Source organism: Salpingoeca rosetta (genome assembly GCF_000188695.1).
Source record: "Salpingoeca rosetta unplaced genomic scaffold supercont1.28, whole genome shotgun sequence".
Lineage (NCBI taxonomy): Eukaryota > Choanoflagellata > Craspedida > Salpingoecidae > Salpingoeca > Salpingoeca rosetta.
In genome coordinates, this window is record NW_004754906.1 from 458,637 (window position 1) to 475,602 (window position 16,966).

Sequence of the window (16,966 nt, forward strand, 5' to 3'; positions counted from 1 at the left end):
TGTGTGTGTGTGTGTATGTGTGTGTGTGTGTGTGCGTGCGTGCGTGCGTGTGTGTGTGTGTCCGTGCACGACGCACGCACTCACCAACTCGCACAGACCGAGATGAACCGGCTCACTGGACATTGATCGGGACACGGTTTACTTGGCGCCACGCTCGAGCTGCGCCTTGCGCTTGTCATACTCGCGTTTGTACATGTTTCGAACCCAGTCGCGCTCAAACCTGAAGCGAGCCAAACAGGGAAGTACAAGCATGATTGAGGTAAGTGTAGACTGTGTGTTGTGTTGTGTTGTGTTGTGTGTTGTGTGTGTGTGCGTGTTGTGTTGTGTTGTGTGTGTGTGTGTGTGTTGTTGTGTTGGGGTTGGCACCGAACAAACGTTCAGCACGCATAAACAAAGCAGCAACAAACAGATCAACAGCACTGCGCAAACGACAACGACAACGACAACGACGACAACGGCAAAGGACGTGAGACTTACCCAGTCTGCTCGCACTGCGCCCAGACACTGTCCAGCTCCTCAATGTTGCGTGCAATCTTGAGCAGACCGAAGCGGCGCCACGCCAGCACACGCTCGTCACCGACATGCTCACAACCGGCGGTGACACACACGTCGCGGGTCAACTCGGACCTGTCCAACTTTGGGAAGAAGCGCAATCCCGTGCTGCGCTCGAGCTCGACCAACGGCACCTGTGTGTGTGTGAATGGAGGTCATTTTTGGAAAGGCTGGTGCTGACTACACACCATGCACAACACGCGGCACACAACACACGCAATAAGCACTTAGCTTGCAGCGCCACGAGCCAAAACACACCTGGTAGCGGTAGAGCGGCTCGTTGTCGCGGATGGGCCGGTTGGGCATCACAAAGGCTGACGGAGGGCAGGTGTGGAGGTCCGGGGATTGATGAGTGGCAAGCACACGCATCTGACTGGCACACTTGAAGATGCAGCGTATCATGCACAGACGCACATGCAAACACACACATACACACATGTACACGCACATCACATCACGTGCACAGACATGCACTCACCTGCAACGGCGCGGTCCTCGCCCTGGTCGTTCTCCGCTAGAATGACCTTGAACATGTGTGTTGGTGCTGCGACCTGGTTTGGACCGACAACCTGAAGGAGTAGGGTGTGTGTGTGTATGTGCGTGTGCGTGTGTCGAATCAGTGAGCGTGTTGTTACAGCACATATGCACGCACACACAAACACACCATCACGAACGCACACACACACACATGCACACACACATACACATGCATACACACATACACATGCATACACACACATACAAGCACGCACGCCGTGCTCACCTGGTATCGGACAGCCATACAGTTGTTTGTGTGATCCCTCTCTGCAAGGTACATCGGCCCGCTCACAACAAACACGTGCTTAAACTTGTTGGTCAAGCCACGCGACATGCGTTCAAGCCGCAGCCTGGTGGTGTGGGTGACGGGAACGTGTCGGTGAGACAAGTGCACATGTACAGCACGTGATATGGCAACAACAACAACAACGCACAACGACGTGAGCGCGCACGTGCACGAGCAGCCCTTGCACAGCAGGCAAAGAAGCACGCACACACACACCTACACAGACACACAGACACACAGACACACACAGATACAGACACACACACACGTACACACACACATACACACCAGTCACAGCCGTTCATGGACATCTCTTGTGGAACAATGTTGCTGGACAGCGCAAATGAATCGCGCATGGCTGCCTGTGTGTGCATGGAAGGCACAGGAGGGGCAAGCAGCATTGTGAGTACACCCGGCTCTGGACTGCTGATTCTCTGATCACGCAACACACGGACATACACACGCGCACACGTGCATACACACATGCATACGAACATGCACACACGAAAGCACACCTCGCTGAACTTGTTGTCTGAGGCGGCGGCGAGGTGACCGCGGCTGAAGCCCGAGCGCTGATAATCGCGCAGCTGTGCGCGGAAGAGGGACGGCACTGCTTCATCCTCGAAGAAGGGGAACGATGACCGATGTGCATGCACCTCCTCTTGCAGGTCCTTTGTCAAGTGCTGCACAGTGCACGTCGTGGAAGTGTGTGTGTCAGTGAGTGAGTGTGTGTCAGTGAGTGAGTGTGTGTCAGTGTGCCAGTGTGCGTGTGTGTCAGTGTGTGTGCGTGTGTGTGTGTGTGTGTGTGTGTGTGTGTGTGTGTGTGTGTGTGTGTGTGTGTGTGTGTGTGTGTGTGTGTGTGTCAGTGCGTATTAAGAGATTGAACAAGGAGCTTTGCAAAGATCATGGGGCCAAGGTGCAAGGCAGCGCACTGACTCACTTGAAGCACCCAGTTGGGCGTGCGTGTTTGGTAGTTGAGGCTGGCAATGTATCCAGCCTTGTGCACCACATTGCCCTCGCTTGGAAGACCGTACTTGGCTGCATACTCTGTGGTGTCACGCGAGGCAAGCAGTAACAGCGTGAGCGCGGGTGAGGTAGTGAAGGTGGGAACAGCACGCCACGCCATAATGTGCGATGTGTTGGTTGGTTGAGTGTGGTTAGTGTTATCTGCTGCGTTCGCTTTGCGTTTTTGCTTTGCGTTTGCTTTTGTTGGTTTGTTGTTGGGCAACACACACGACAACCGGTTCTCGTGATGTGACATGAGATGTGACACATGAACTGACGACACAGCAACCATGTAACGGAACCAACCAGTCAGGCAGGCAGGCAGGCACGCATGCATGCAGGAAAGTAGACAGCGTGATGAGAGGCCTGGGGATGGGAGGCAGGGAGGGTGTTGTGGCGGGTGGTCAGTGCTTGATGGCGCCCTCCCCTTTCAGGATGGCGATCATATCTGGGATCTGCGGGTCGTCTGCTCCCGAGTTGATGTACTTGAGCCACTGCTCCCACTTCTTCGCCTTGTACCTCTCCTGCCGATGTGATGTGTCGTGCGTGCGTGCGTGCGTGCGTGAGTGTGAGTGTGTCAGCAATGTTCAAGACTGCGCACACACACACACGCACGCACAGAGACAGACACACACACACCTCGCCGGTTGCGCTGTAGAGGTTGCCTGCAACGAGGCCAAAATTCTTGTGCCAAAATGGCGGCGCTGCATCGAGCTTGCTTGTCTCCCGCCCCAACAGCTCATCATACACCTGCACAGACAGCGGCAGCAGCAGTGATGAAAAGATGGTGAGCCGAGAGCCACTCAGATGGGGCAGACGGGCGTCCACATGAGACGACAACTCTCACATGAGTGTGTGTGTGTGTGCGTGTGTGCGTGTGTGTGTGTGTGTGTGTGTGTGTGTGTGTGTGTGTGTGTGTGTGTGTGTGTGTGTGTGTGTGTGTGTGTGTGTGCGTGTGTGTGCGTGTGTGTGTGCGTGTGTGTATGTGCGCGCCTGTTCGCCAAGGTAATGCACACCCTCCCGCCTCCCCTGCTAATCACCACCACCACCACCACCAACACTGCCGCTGCTGCAGGACCTGGTATGCTGCGCGTGCATATGCGAGCCCCTCCTCTTGCGACGTTGCGTCACGCGCGTTTCTCTCAAAGGAGATGGCGAGCAGCACTGCTGATGCAAGATACCCGTCACGCACCACAGCCTCCCACGTCCGCTCGTCGTACTTGACAGGGTCCGGGATCGCATACTGGTGCATGCGCGCGCGCGCGCGTGTGTGTGTGTGTGCGTGAACAAGAGAGGGAGAGTGTGTGCGCGCGTGTATGTGTACGTGTGATTGAACAAAAGGTGCAGACCACAAGACCATGCAGGATTCTACACACGACCGGACACGTACACACACATACACACAGAACACGCACTCTCATACACTGAGCATACCACCACCATCACCAACACCATTATTACCACTCTGGTGCCTCACGTTTGGGATGGCGCGAGTTGCGTTGCGAATCCACTCGTGTGCAGAGAACCGATCGCCCTTGCGCACAATTCTGCTGGACATTCCAAAGTGCCGCAGCTCGTACCTAGCACAGGCAGTGGTGTGTGTGTGTGTGTGTGTGTGGTATGGTGTGGTATGGTGTGGTGTGTGTGTGTGTGTGTGTGTGTGATAGTGCACGGGTGTGATGTGAGAGAAAATGCGCACACACGCACGCACACGCACACACACGCATGCACACACATGCACGCACGCACACATACAGCTTCATGCCAACGTGTCAAATTGCATGGCAGAAGTGCAGGCAATGACACACCCCAACATCATCGCGTATGCATGGATGCATCATGCACACATTCACATTACGTACACATGCACACACGCATGCACTGTCCACGCACTTGTGCTGCCACGTGGTGTCTTCTTCGTTCATGCCTTCAAACACAAAGATGGGAAAGCGATCGTAGTTGCTGTCCAGGAACGACAGCATATTGTAATACTCGGGTCCAAGCTGATACACCTTCTTCTCTCCTGTCGCCCGGCATTGGGGGTTGCGTTGTATAGGCGGGGAGTGGGCGCGTGCGCGTGAATGGAGTGTGCGTGAAGGGAGTGTGCGTGAATTGAGTGCGCGCATGCATGTGAATGTCCATGCATCATGAGGAAATGTTGCGTGAATGCGCATGCGTGGAGACGAGAACAAGAAAGTAGAAGCAGCGTCGGAATCATCCCAGAAACAACACCAAACTTGTGCCACCGCACTCAACCAGCCGGCAAATATCCATCCGATTCTCGCCCTCACCTGGGAACACGACACCTTCAAACTTGTCGCCCAGCATCGGCACATACCTGCATGTGTAATGGGAGAAGGTGCACATTGTGTTGTGAATGTGAATGTGAATGTGAATGTGAATGTGAATGTGAGCGCAAAGACACAGCAGCTCGGCTTATGAGCAAAGGCCTCATGCACACTTCACCAGCAACACACCCAAAACCCCAAGCCCCCCGCCGCCTGCACCTCACCATGGGTATGTCATCATTTCGAGGTCGAGAATGCGCAAATCGCGCCTGACGTGTTCGCAGTAGTGGAGATAGCGGGCCGCATTTCCGGGAAGATCTCCACGCGTCAGCAGCAGCGCCTCCTAAATCCGGACACGCCAAAGGGAAGGAGAGAGAGGGGGGGGGGGGTGTTATGAGTTGTCATTGCGAGAAAGGACGGAGAGAGTGTGTGTATGTGTATGCGTGTGTGTGCGCAAGCGTGCGTGTGAGTGAGTCAGCAAGCAAATTTGCAAGCGTCTTTGCAACAAATTTGTGATTGTGTGTTCGTAAGTGTGTGGTCGTCACATGCCACTCGTTCAGCCACGCAACCCTCCACCACAACTGCGCCATTTTGCACCGCAACTGCACCGCACCTCGGGCAGACCCGTGAGGAGTGCACGGCCCATATCGGCGACGGCGGTGTTGGTGCTCTCGTCACGCGCATCGTAGTTGGCCGCAATCTGCACAGACGCAACGGCAACTGCCGCCACCACCCCCAGCGCCTGGTGGGCGGCAGCAGCACCGTCATGCATGGGATGGCACGATGATGAGAGTGTGTGCGATTGTACAAGTGTGTGTGTGTGTGTGAATAAGCATTGATCGAACGGAAAGAGAAGAGCAATAAGCACAAGTGTGCTGACACATACACATACACGCACACGCATTCACATACACACACGCATACAAAGACACACATGCATACAAATACACACGCAAACAGGCACGTACCTGGGCGCTTGAGAGAGCAAAGAAGCGAGAGAGGCGATGCATCAGATACGAGAAGCCAATGCCGGCAAACACACACAGAATCTGATATATTCAAGCAAGTGGCGACGTGATGAGGACGTAGGAATGGGAAGTGCCCGAGCAATACTCATATTCTGACACAAGCACACCGTAGTGCACGCACACACACACACACACTTCCATGCAAGGACCTCCACCCACACACAAACTCTCTCGCATCCACACACGCACACAAAACTTTCAACACACACAAGTTCATGCAAGCCCACACGCAACGCCCGGCTGCGCACCATGTTTGGCTGCATCCAGAAGCGCTCGTGGACACCAGCGAGGAGGCGGTTCTCAATGCTGAGATTCGCGCGCCAGTTGAAGAACAGCTGTGCACACGCGCACGTGTACATGCGCACAATACAAAGGACGTGAGAATGCAATGGGTCGAGTCAGAGACGGGAACAAGAATACAGGTTCAACACAAGTACATGCGTGCACAAACACAAACACACAAGGACACACAAAAGCGCACACACATACACATACACACACGCACGCAACACAATCCGCACCTCGTAGAATGTGAGCATGCCCACGAGCGGCACGCGGGATTCGCGCACAACACGGCGGCGATCAACAGCAAACGCTGCAATGAGGAAGGAGAGGTTGTGTGGAGTGGAGACGCGAGTTGCATTGGGTGAATAGCAGCAAGAGGCACATGTATTTGTGAGCATAGTGCACAGAGAATGACATTGGCACACACTCTCGAAGACACGCGCACATATACGCAAAACCACACACACACACACATGCACACGCAAGCACAAACGCAAACATACACACATACACACACACACACCGATTACACAGATGGCGATGAGCGGAAAGATGATGTGATGCGTCTCGCTGCTCAGGTCCTTCATGTGCAGCTGCCCATCGCACAAGTCACGAGTAGGTCCAATTCGTCAACAAGAATGGTTGAAGAACTCATGCATGCGCATGTACGCACACCCGCACACAACACGCGCGCACACATGCACACACGCGCACACATACAAGCATACGACATATGCTCACCATGATGCGCTCTGTCAATGTTGTCGATGTTGTGCTTCGGCTTCCAAGATCAAAGGTGCCATATTCTTGGCGCAGGAAATGCCTGCAAGCAACTCAAAGCAAACGGGGCCGTGAACAAGGACTCGGTATGTGTGCGTGTGTGTGCGTGTGTGTGTGTGTGTGTGTGTGTGTGTGTGTGTGTGGGTGGGTGGGTGGGTGGGTGGGTGGGTGGATGTGTAAGAACAAAACAAGGGGAGCACCAGAAGCCCAGCAGACTTGCAAGCACGGGAGGAACTGACTTGGCAAAGCCGGCGAGCGTGCGCTGATCGCCCCACGTGGCCTAGTATCGAGTCATGTTGAGATACACGCAGTGGATGACATTGAGTTGCACATGGTGAAGACAAATCACATGTACGGCAGCAGATTGTGGCTACCTCAACGAAGACGTACATGCCCCAGTCTCGTACAAGCATTGGTGATACATAAGTATACGTCGGCACACACACACACACAAAAACAAAACAACAACACACACACACTCTCTCTATTTCTCACATGCATATACACGCGCACAGACACACACACGCACACACTCTCTCATGCACACACAGGCGCACACCTCTGCTTTGTTGAGGAAAGCGGAGATGGGAACGTAGAAGTAAGGCGTGATGCCCAAGATGGACACGACGACAAGTTTGGCAATGGCTGACGGCGTGAGGAGGAAATTGCGGCCATGCCACAGCACCCACGGCACCATAACCACCAGATACAGCACGACTGTGTGCTGGTTGGTGGTGCTGAGCGCGCACACGAATGCGCCGGCAACCGCCGTGCTGACTGATGGAGACTGGATGTATCGAATGAGAAACACCAGCAGCAGCGCAACAAAGAAGTTGTTCATCGCAAACACTGCCGCGGATGTGCATGAGTGAACGGTGAAGATAGGAGGTCAAGGATCGAGTGAGCGTGCGAACAGCAACAAGAAGTGGGTGGTGGCATGTGCGATGAAGAAAGAGGCCCACGTAGAAATGTAGAAATACACACGCTCACATAAAACATGCTCACTCACGCAGAATGTCACTCAATCACGCATACGCATATTCTCTCTCTCACACACACACACACTCACACACACTCACACACACTCACACACACACACACACATACACACGACACTCGAACCTTCGGCTGTGATTGAGTACATCCATGTGAGACGCGTGAAGCTGAACAACGCCGCAGCCACAATGCCGCCTCCTCGCATCGACGGTGGGCTCAACTGCACAGGGCATCGTGTTCAGCGTCCACGCATGCAAGTAGCCATGCCCAAGCAATGTGTGAGCGAGCAGAGTCAGGTGTCTAGCACATGAGCAGTCATGCACTGTGCCTGCACGTGCACAACACAAACACACACACACATTCACATACACATACACATACACATTCACATAAACACACGCACGCACGCACGCACGCACGCATGCACATACGCACACACACATACGCATTCACATTCACATACGCACATACACACGCACATACACATAACACGTACGTACGCACGCACGCACACACACACACGCGCGCGCGCACACACACAGCACAGAAACACATCCACATCTACAACACATACACATACACATACACATACACACACACGCACGCCCGCATATACATACGAAAGCACATGCACATATTCACGTACCTTATTTGTGACCCAGGCGATGCAGGTGCCGGCGATGCTGGCAAACGTTGCGGAAAGGAGATTGGCTCTCCAAGCAGGTGTGCCAAACGGCACAATGCGCATAAACATGTGGCACAGCAGCGTATACAAGGGATAGCCTAGATATGAAACGTAGGCGGCGTGAGAAAGTGGCGAGCAGCACCAGCAACGCGCAGCCTTCTAACACCCTTCGCAGTGTGCACGATGAGAGTACTGACACTTACCGGGGGGATGTGCCACGCCGAGCTCGCACGCCACCGACTTTGCGCAAGAGCACCAAGTACAGCCGCGCACAAGAGGAGAGCAAAGGGTGAGAAAGTGAGATCCAGTGTCGTGCCATGACATCAGCAAGGTAAAGTACAGCATTGCTTTCGCCCTTCAAGGGGAGTCGTGTACGCACCACAAGCTCGCCGGAGTCTCCTCCAGGAATACTGGGATACAGCGTCGACGCGAACACTCCTTGACAATGCCACAGCAACGTACAACACAAACAGCGAGGGCATGAGCATCATACAGCTCAAGCAAACAGGAAACAAGCAGCGAGCAGCACACACACACAAGCACCACAACAAGCAGCAAGCAACACCGCACTTCGTTGTGGTGCAGGTGTGACGTCAGGTCACAACATCGCACAAGGAGCGTAACAAGAAGGCAAAGGTTGGTGGCAGAGGCTTTTGGTATGTGCGTGCCCTCACCAAGCTGCACGCAGAAGAGGAGAATGTACTCGAGAGCATTGGAGCTGCCATCTCCTCCATCGTCGCCTACAGCGGCGGCGGCTTTCTGTGTCTGGCGCTTCCCTCGCCGCTTTGCACTGCCAAACACCAACAAGACAAAAGGGGAGAAAGGAAGACGACCAGTCCACAACACCAAGCTGAGTGAGTGGACAACCTCTAGTCACACAGGGCTGTGACGCACACTACAACTGCGTGCACTGCCACAACAACAACAACAAAAACAACAAACAACCTGCGCTGTGTCATCATGTTCCGCTGACCGCCGAATATTTGTCTAAATCATTCGCTATTTCTCCTCAATTCCCATCTCTGCTTGCTCCGCTGGCATACTCGCAAACAACAACCAATACACTCTCGCTCGCTCGCTTGCTTGCTTGCTCCATTGCTTTTGGTTGTTGTTGCTCAAACCCCTATTGTTGCTGACCTTCGCTGGCTTGTTGGGCCACAACACAACAACGCATCACACGCACGCACTCGCGCGTACACACGCACACATATAGACGTAGCTACACTCAGCCTCGTTTGCTTCGTCTGTCACCACGTCTGTGCGACCTCCGTCTGCGCGCCTCGTGCCTTGGGAGCGAAGCGAATTATGAGCAGCCGGTTGAAGCAGCTGTTTGCGAATGTGCCGATCGATGACGACGGCGATGACGACACAACAGCGACGCCAACGTCATCGTCGCCGTGGCCAACCACAGATGCAACACAGCAGGCAACCACAAGGACAACGCTGGCAGCACTGTCCACTCCTCAACCACATGCGCAAGGACAACACAAGCAGTCAACTACAGCTGTTGGATCAGGGCTTGCTGCGCTCAGTTTGGGGACCCCCGTGAACTCTTCCTCAAAGCAACGACCAGCTTACAAGAGCAAAGCGCCAGGAGCCCTCCAATGCCCATCGTAAGTGCCTATGCAGTGTGTGTGTGTGTGCATGCGCTATATGTGTCATTGCGTGTGTGTGTGTGTGTGTGTGTGTGTGCGTGTGCGTGCGCGCGCACGTCTCTGTGTGCGCACCTGCTTGTTCACTTGTCCTTCTTTGCCTTAGCTTGTGCGCGCAACAATATGCCCATCAAAAGCTCACTCATTGGGTTTCCTCCACATCCTTTACAGACCCCACATTGACATACCCCAACACACCGAGCCAGCAAGGTGAGCACACACACATATGTGTGTGTATGTGCGTGTGCTCCTTACTTGCATCACTTGCGTCACGCTTGCACTTGGTGAATGCATGGTGTATGCCCAATCGGCTGACCCTTGTGTCAATCGCCTGGTACATGCTCCGCAACTACAGGGCTATTGGAGATGAGGAGGGCCTCAAGGGCGAGATTGGCAAACTGTACATTGACGGCAATGTGTTCACCATCACTACCCTGGAAAAAGATTTTGAGATTGGCGCTGAGCTTGGGCATGGCACCTTTGGGTGCGTGAAGACGGCCGTCCACAGAGCGACAAACACCACCCTCGCCGTCAAGGTGTGTGTGTGTGTGTGCGTGAGGCTGTGTGTGTGAGCGTGTGTACATGTATGTAAGGCTGTGTGTGTGTGTGTATAAGGCTGTAAGGCTGCGTGTGTTCCATGCGCCCGCGTTTCATGGGCATGCATGTGCTTTTCAAGGCAATCATCCGAACACATGACTGACTCCCAATTACCCATGTCTCTTCTTTCGCTCCCACACCAACGCCACTATCACCTCTACTGTGTTCCCGCTCCCACATCAGTTGTTGCGGGACACAATGCGAGCAGATGAGAAAGAGAAGCTGATCAAAGAGCTGACGCTGAGCCGAAAGTTTGACAGCCCGTACACCGTCCGCTATCACGGCATCAACGTCTTTGATGGCCAGATTCAGCTCTTTGTCGAGAAAATGAGGTGCAGCGCGTGTTTGCTGTCTGTATCTGTTGCTGTGTACAACCCTGTGCTCCTTGTTTGCTTGTTGCTGTTGTCTTGCGTCCTGCACGGCGCGCAACTGAACACACACAGTCTCCCTCTCTCTCTCTCTCTCACTGACTCACTCACCGATTCACACACACACACACTCTCTCTCTCCCTCGCACACACACGCACACACGCTCACACACGCGCGCTTTGTAGGATGAGCCTTGATTCGATGATCAAGTACACGAAGAGGGCAAAGCAGCGAGTGCCAGAAGCCGTCCTCGGCCACATCACCTGCTGTGTACGTCATATTGGTGTGGGCGGATGGGTGCTATCCTTCCTTTGTTCTGTTGATGCTGGGTGCATATTACTGCAAGGGCTGGTGTGCACGTGGCGTTGCAAGCATCTTTTTCTTGACATACGCCATGCACGCACACGCACGCACTGTCTCTCCCGCACTCCCACGAACGCACGAAAACACACACGCTTGCGTCCGTGTTTTCAGCTGATCAAAGGCTTGGACTACATGTGGCACACGCACCGGGCGATGCACCGCGACATCAAGCCCTCCAATGCCCTCATTGGCTTCGACGGGTCCATCAAACTGTGCGACTTTGGGCTGGCGAACATTGCTGTCGACAGCATCCTCATCTCCAACGTCGGCTCGGAGCTCTACCTCTCGGTGAGTCGCATAGCCGTTGATTGCACGCGCGCGTGCGTTTCTGTGTTCATGTGCGCTGTGCAGCCGTGCGTGTGCGCTTGTGTGTGTGTGTGTGTGTGTGTGTGTGTGTGTGTGTGTGTGTGTGTGTGTGTGTGCGTGCGCTTGTGTGTGTGGATGTCGTGTCTTTAGGACCCCTTGATCGGATTCGTTTCATCTCAGCGCAACTCACGTACACACACACACACACACACATGCGCAACTCCTTCCCCCCCCCCCCCACACACACACCAGCCGGAGCAGCTTGATCCAACCACGTGCCAGCAAGGATACGATGTGCGGCGCGATGTCTGGTCGCTCGGCGTCACGCTCCTGGAGATTGCCAACCTCGAGTACCCGTTTAGGTCCGAAGCGGAGAAATACGCCTCCGCCTTCACTGTCATGAACCGCGTCACGCGAGGTGTGTGTGTGTGTGTGTGTGTGTGTGTGTGTGTGTGTGTGTGTGTGTGTGTGTGTGTGTGTGTGTGCCTGTCTGTCGGTCTGTCGATCGGTCGGTGCGTGTATGTATGCATCGAGTTTGTTTTGCTGCTGTACTTAGACACACGCATCCCGCTCTCCTCCTCCCCTCCCCTCATTCAACCAACCATCCTGCGATTATTCTACCGTCAGGCCTCATTCCACGTGTCAAGTATGAGTATTCACCGAGCTTCCAGGACCTTATTTCTTCTTGGTATGTTTTGGAGAAAGCATCGCTCATGCAACCGTCTCGGCGTTCCATGTGTTCCTTGCGCGATCAGTATCTTTGCGACTGCTTACGCACACGCACACACATATGCGCGCATTCACATGCGTACGCTTGCACGCACACACGTCCCAACGCACTCCCACCCCCACGCCTGCCTGTTCGCTTTCGGTGCAGTCTGGAGACGGATGCAAGGTGGCGGCCGTATTTCCGCGTGTGCGCGCAGCCATTGAAGCGGCTTGGCAGCGGCAGCAGCAGCACTGCCAGTCGTCAGAACAGCGTGACAGGTCGCCCAGACGCACACCGCCTGGCCAGCATTGGCGATGAGAACCCGTTTGCGGCGGACATGCGTGAGTCGCGCGATGGCGGTGTGGGCAGCGGCAGCCAGCGATCACCTGCTGCTGGTGTGTCCAACCACGCGGATACACGTGGCAATGCGGTGGCTTCGCCGGCGTCGGCCACGTCGCTTGCAACGCAATCGCCGCACGTGAGCGCCGAGGAGCTTGCGAAGCGTGAGGGCAAGACGATACACCCAGCGCTGATGGAGCATGAGTTTTTCAAGCAGTATGATAAGGTGGAGTTGAACGTCGCAAACTGGATCGACTCGTTGTTACGCTTGCCAGATATGGCAATGTGAAGCCTGTGCACGTGTGTGTGTGTGCGGTTTCTCTGTGTCTGTGTCTGTGTCTGGGTATATGTGGCTGCGGCTGTGTGCGTGCGTGTGTGTCTGTGTGTCTGTGCCTGTGCCTGGGTACATGTGGCTGCGGCTGTGTGCGTGCGTGTGTGTCTGTTGCTGGACTGTAACCGCTCACGGTGGGTTTAAATCTCCCGGCAAACAACGAACGAAAGAAAGAAAACCAAAACAACCCACCCAAACAAACCCCCCAACCGTACAACCCCGCCGAGGTGTGGTGATTGAGACAAGTGGAGCACCCTCCTACACTCATCCACAGACGCCACTGCGACACGAACGCAAGTATGTCAACGAGGACGGTGGAGGTTGGCGCAGCGTCGCAGCTCCGGGCGGATACATCCAGGCCTGGACGCGTCGTGTTGTCATGGGCGCGGCCCATCATGGACAACAACGAGGCAACGTTTGCGTTTCGGTGTCGAGTGCTGATGCGGCTGATCGGAAGGGTGCGCTACAACTGCTCTGTGTGTGTGTGTGTGTATGTGTGTGTGTGTGTGTGTGTGTGGTGTGTCGTGAACTTGGTCTTCTTGGTCTATGACCGTACAAGTGTCGCTGTGTTTGCCTACTGCGCCATCGGGTGACCCTTCCCCCTCCCCCTCAACCCACCGATCTCGCTCCAGAACTATCCTGGATTTCCGACAAGGGACAATGGCAACGAGGACGAAGAGGAAGAGAGGAACAGCAGCTGGACACAGGTGGCCGAGGGCAAGGAGATGCTGGAGTTGACACTGGACAGCCTTCCTCCGGCATCTGTGTTTCAATGGCGTGTGCAGACAATGTTGATTCGAGGACAGGGCGAGTCTTCGGCCATTGGCACGTTTACCACCCAGGATGCGCTGCCACTCTCTCCGCCGCGGGGCGTGTCTGCTATCGAAGTTGGGCTAGACTACGTCGAGCTCAGCTGGAAGCCGCCACGCTTCGTCAACGGCTGCGTCACACACTACATGTCAGTGGAAGGGATTATCGTTTGCGTGCCTTTGTGCGCTGAGTTTGTCTGTCCAGCACCTTCGCAGCTAGTCACCTTCCTCAACGTCCCCAGCGCAAGACTCACGAATCGTTGTATTGCGGGTTGCAGTATCTACTATGACATCTTCGGAGAGAACACACACCAGGAACGCCTGGTTCCAGGCGATTGCACCAGCTTTCGTGTCGAGCACCTCTTCAAGCAGAGCTGTTACAGATTTCAAGGTAGGTGTATCGTCAGCGGGTAGCTGCATTCGGGTGTGTGTGTGTGTGTGTGTGTGCGTGTGTGTGTGTGTGTCTGTGTGTGTGTGTGTGCGTGCGTGCGCATGTGTGTGTGTGTGCGTGTGTCACAGACATCGAGAAGCTTTTGAACCAAGTGCAGCCGTACGGTGCCTGCCTGAGTGGTGTCATCGTCTCGATGCTTCATGCACACAATCGTGTGCGCTTGACGGCCGTCTCCACTCCTCTTCTTTCATTCCCTCATGTACCTAGATGCCTCCTCTCACCCTGATCGACTTGCTCTTCTTTGTACACGTGGCATGCAGTTGCGGCGAGAACAAGTGCAGGGGAGGGTCCACCATCAACGATCGTCTTCCAGGAGACCCGGGCAAGCCCACTGCAAGCGTTCCTCCATCAGAGCAGCGCTGCGAGCACACCGTTCAGCAACCCAATGAAGATGACATTCGTGGCAGGTACATTGTGTGCGTGTACTCACATTGTGGTTTTGCCTTGGCAAGGTCTCGCTCGATCACTCCCACTTGCAACGCAGCACACACACACACACACACACACACACACACACACACACACACACACAAACAACACATTTGTTGATGCACACGCTCATGCACATGCACGAGCTCACGTGTGTCTGTGTATGTGTGTGTATGTGTGTTTCATCCGGCCACCACCACAGGTCAGTCCAACCACGTGCCACCGACAAGGCGCCGTTGGCTATTCCCGCTCTTGGACACACGGCTCTTGGAGTCTGCGGATGGGCACGCATCTGATGACGAGGACAGCCTTGCCGTTGCCATGCCAGAGGCGTATGAGGACGCCGATGGCCGTCCGCGGCGTGGTGCACAGGGGGGCGTCGGAAGCGGTGCCATGAAGCAGCTGTTGCAGAAGTTCCAGCATAGCGCAGCCACAGTACCACAGGTAACAGCTTCCGAACAAAGACGAAGAAGAAACTTGCTTGGAGGCACTGTTGGCAGCGCATTGAGTGCTGCGTCGAGAACAAGCAGCGGGCAGCAGCACGGGCGTGGCAATGATGTTGATGGTGATGATGCTGATGATGATGACGACGACACAAGTGCGCATGCGCTGCCTTTGTCGAACATCCCACGGGATGCGCCGTGCTGCCGGTCATGGTACGAGCGCGGGTGGTCGCTGTACGCTGGCCATATTGGCTTGCGTGGCGGCGCCCACTACGTTGTGTGGATCTTCCGCCGCCTCAAACCGCGAACACAGGAACATCGATTTGCAGCAGAGGCCACATGCCTGGTGAGGCGAAGTGAGAGGGTCTGTGGTGTGCTCTGTGTGTGTGTGTGTGTGTGTGTGTGTGTGTGTGTGTGTGTGTGTGTTGTGCTGTGCTGTGTTGTGCTGTGCGATGTTGTATTGCGCTGTGTTGTGTTGCTGTGTCGTACATGCACACATGCCCTGTACAACTGTATTTTGACCTCATGAGCATCACGACATCCCTGTTCTCAAACAACAAGCAAACGCGCAAGACAACGTCCCTCGTGAGCCGGGGCATGAACGCGCCCAACACGCTTGCAGCGCGCTTTGCTGCCGTTGTGGAGCTGGCCAGAATTGGCGGAACTGTCCCCCCAGACGTCGCCATGACCACCTAACCAGCTGTGTGTGTGTGTGTGTGTGTGTGTGTGTGTGTGTGTGTGTGTGTGTGTGTGTGTGTGTGTGTGTGTGTGCGTCGCAAAGTTTGCTCCTGCTGCTGAAATATGTGTGTCAAGTATGATGTGTATTTGATCCGGTCCTACAACAGAACAATGACAAGTGAGAGAAAAGCAAGCGCAGCATGGGTGTGGATAAACACAGCAACAGCAGGAGCAGAGAGAGAGAGAGAGAACTGTAACCAGTGTAACAAAAGGGGAGCACAGGAGAGAGGTTGCACAACCAACACCAACGCAATGTCACGCATGCACGGAGCATGTCAGCCGGTGTGCGTGATCAACGACCGGCTGGCGTTGGGGTGTGACGTTTGAGGGCCGGAGATTCTTGTTCATGTCAGATCCACTGAAAGAAGGGGCGCCTGTCTGCGACGACCTGTGTGTACCGGCTTGCACCTTCGGATGACGTCGAGCTCCCTCGCCGCCGCCGCCGCGACAGCTCAACCGTGACTGCACGAACGGGAACGGGTACGGGTACAGGTACGAGAACAGGCAGAACGGGAGGGAAGTGGAGAGGCGATTGAGATAGCGTGCGTGCAAATGAATGTGTGCGTGTGTGTGTGTGCGTGTGTGCGTGTGTGTGTGTGTATGTGTGTGTGTGTGAGTGTGCGTGTGTGCGCGTGCACGTGCGTGTGTGCGAACATGAGATAACACCACTGATTCCCCACTCTCCACGCAAACGTACTTGGCGGTAATCGGACAAGTTCTGCGGGTGAGAGGCGCTGCTCAAGCGCTTTTGTGAGATTGAGCGCCTGGGTGGATGGGTAGAGTGGCGAAAGATGTGGGGCAAGGTGAGGGGAATGCGAAGAAAAAAATGGGCAGGAGAGAGGGGATCGAATTGCGCGCAGCGAGCACAAGCATCACCCAGTTTGCAGATTCACACACACACACACACACACACACACACACACACACACACACACACACACACACACACACACACACACACACACACACCACGCGCGCGCGCGCGCGC

The 16,966-nt window shown here is 54.8% G+C and overlaps 5 protein-coding genes across 5 annotated transcripts in view; 2 read left to right on the forward strand and 3 right to left on the reverse strand.

The window, feature by feature from the left end:
* Positions 1-138: 138 nt before the first annotated feature.
* PTSG_09377 (uncharacterized protein) lies at positions 139-2,501 on the reverse strand (the record flags this gene model as incomplete). Its single annotated transcript, XM_004989576.1, has 8 exons — positions 139-220; positions 478-686; positions 811-866; positions 1,031-1,121; positions 1,316-1,439; positions 1,664-1,737; positions 1,891-2,058; positions 2,316-2,501. 8 exons carry the CDS (start codon positions 2,499-2,501, stop codon positions 139-141), a joined length of 990 nt encoding a protein of 329 aa, XP_004989633.1.
* Positions 2,502-2,565: 64 nt separating this feature from the next.
* Positions 2,566-9,417, reverse strand: PTSG_09378 (uncharacterized protein). Its single transcript, XM_004989577.1, has 21 exons — positions 9,388-9,417; positions 9,117-9,232; positions 8,822-8,880; positions 8,646-8,682; positions 8,404-8,540; positions 7,884-7,977; positions 7,321-7,610; positions 7,001-7,041; positions 6,723-6,804; positions 6,505-6,574; positions 6,218-6,291; positions 5,945-6,031; positions 5,637-5,717; positions 5,282-5,410; positions 4,893-5,011; positions 4,672-4,718; positions 4,274-4,403; positions 3,858-3,960; positions 3,459-3,623; positions 3,020-3,130; positions 2,566-2,904 (listed from the first exon to the last, which is right to left on the reverse strand). The coding sequence occupies exons 1-21, from the start codon at positions 9,402-9,404 to the stop codon at positions 2,785-2,787; spliced, it is 2,109 nt and encodes a 702-aa protein (XP_004989634.1). The 5' UTR covers positions 9,405-9,417; the 3' UTR covers positions 2,566-2,784.
* A 1,015-nt stretch (positions 9,418-10,432) lies between these two features.
* PTSG_09379 (STE/STE7/MEK4 protein kinase) lies at positions 10,433-13,066 on the forward strand (the record flags this gene model as incomplete). The annotated part of the gene is made up of 7 exons (XM_004989578.1): positions 10,433-10,630; positions 10,875-11,023; positions 11,246-11,330; positions 11,535-11,711; positions 11,982-12,147; positions 12,357-12,417; positions 12,607-13,066. The coding sequence occupies 7 exons, from the start codon at positions 10,433-10,435 to the stop codon at positions 13,064-13,066; spliced, it is 1,296 nt and encodes a 431-aa protein (XP_004989635.1).
* Positions 13,067-13,265: 199 nt separating this feature from the next.
* On the forward strand, positions 13,266-15,965 carry PTSG_09380 (uncharacterized protein). Its single transcript, XM_004989579.1, has 6 exons — positions 13,266-13,566; positions 13,741-14,066; positions 14,196-14,308; positions 14,629-14,775; positions 15,000-15,586; positions 15,802-15,965. Exons 1-6 carry the CDS (start codon positions 13,408-13,410, stop codon positions 15,934-15,936), a joined length of 1,467 nt encoding a protein of 488 aa, XP_004989636.1. The 5' UTR covers positions 13,266-13,407; the 3' UTR covers positions 15,937-15,965.
* Positions 15,966-16,044: 79 nt separating this feature from the next.
* Positions 16,045-16,966, reverse strand: part of PTSG_09381 (phosphatidylinositol kinase) — a 4,041-nt gene continuing 3,119 nt past the window's right edge. Inside the window, exons 9-10 of the mRNA XM_004989580.1 lie at positions 16,676-16,742; positions 16,045-16,440 (exon numbers count right to left, since the gene is read on the reverse strand). Of these exons, the coding sequence (XP_004989637.1) occupies positions 16,328-16,440; positions 16,676-16,742 (180 nt within the window). The 3' untranslated portion in view covers positions 16,045-16,327. The remainder of the gene's footprint in view (positions 16,441-16,675; positions 16,743-16,966) is intronic.

What these genes read in the sequence shown, in the direction of transcription:
- PTSG_09378 (XM_004989577.1), bottom strand. An exon ending in GAGACTCCGGCGAGCTTGTG is followed by an intron (nt 8,683 to 8,821) that starts GTGCGTACACGA and finishes TCTTGCGCAAAG; the next exon opens with TCGGTGGCGTGCGAGCTCGG. An exon ending in GCATGCTCACATTCTACGAG is followed by an intron (nt 6,032 to 6,217) that starts GTGCGGATTGTG and finishes GCGTGTGCACAG; the next exon opens with CTGTTCTTCAACTGGCGCGC.
- PTSG_09380 (XM_004989579.1), top strand. Translation starts at nt 13,408, where the DNA reads ATGTCAACGAGGACGGTGGAGGTTGGCGCAGCGTCGCAGCTCCGGGCG. An exon ending in TGATGCGGCTGATCGGAAGG is followed by an intron (nt 13,567 to 13,740) that starts GTGCGCTACAAC and finishes ATCTCGCTCCAG; the next exon opens with AACTATCCTGGATTTCCGAC. An exon ending in GGCTGCGTCACACACTACAT is followed by an intron (nt 14,067 to 14,195) that starts GTCAGTGGAAGG and finishes TGCGGGTTGCAG; the next exon opens with TATCTACTATGACATCTTCG.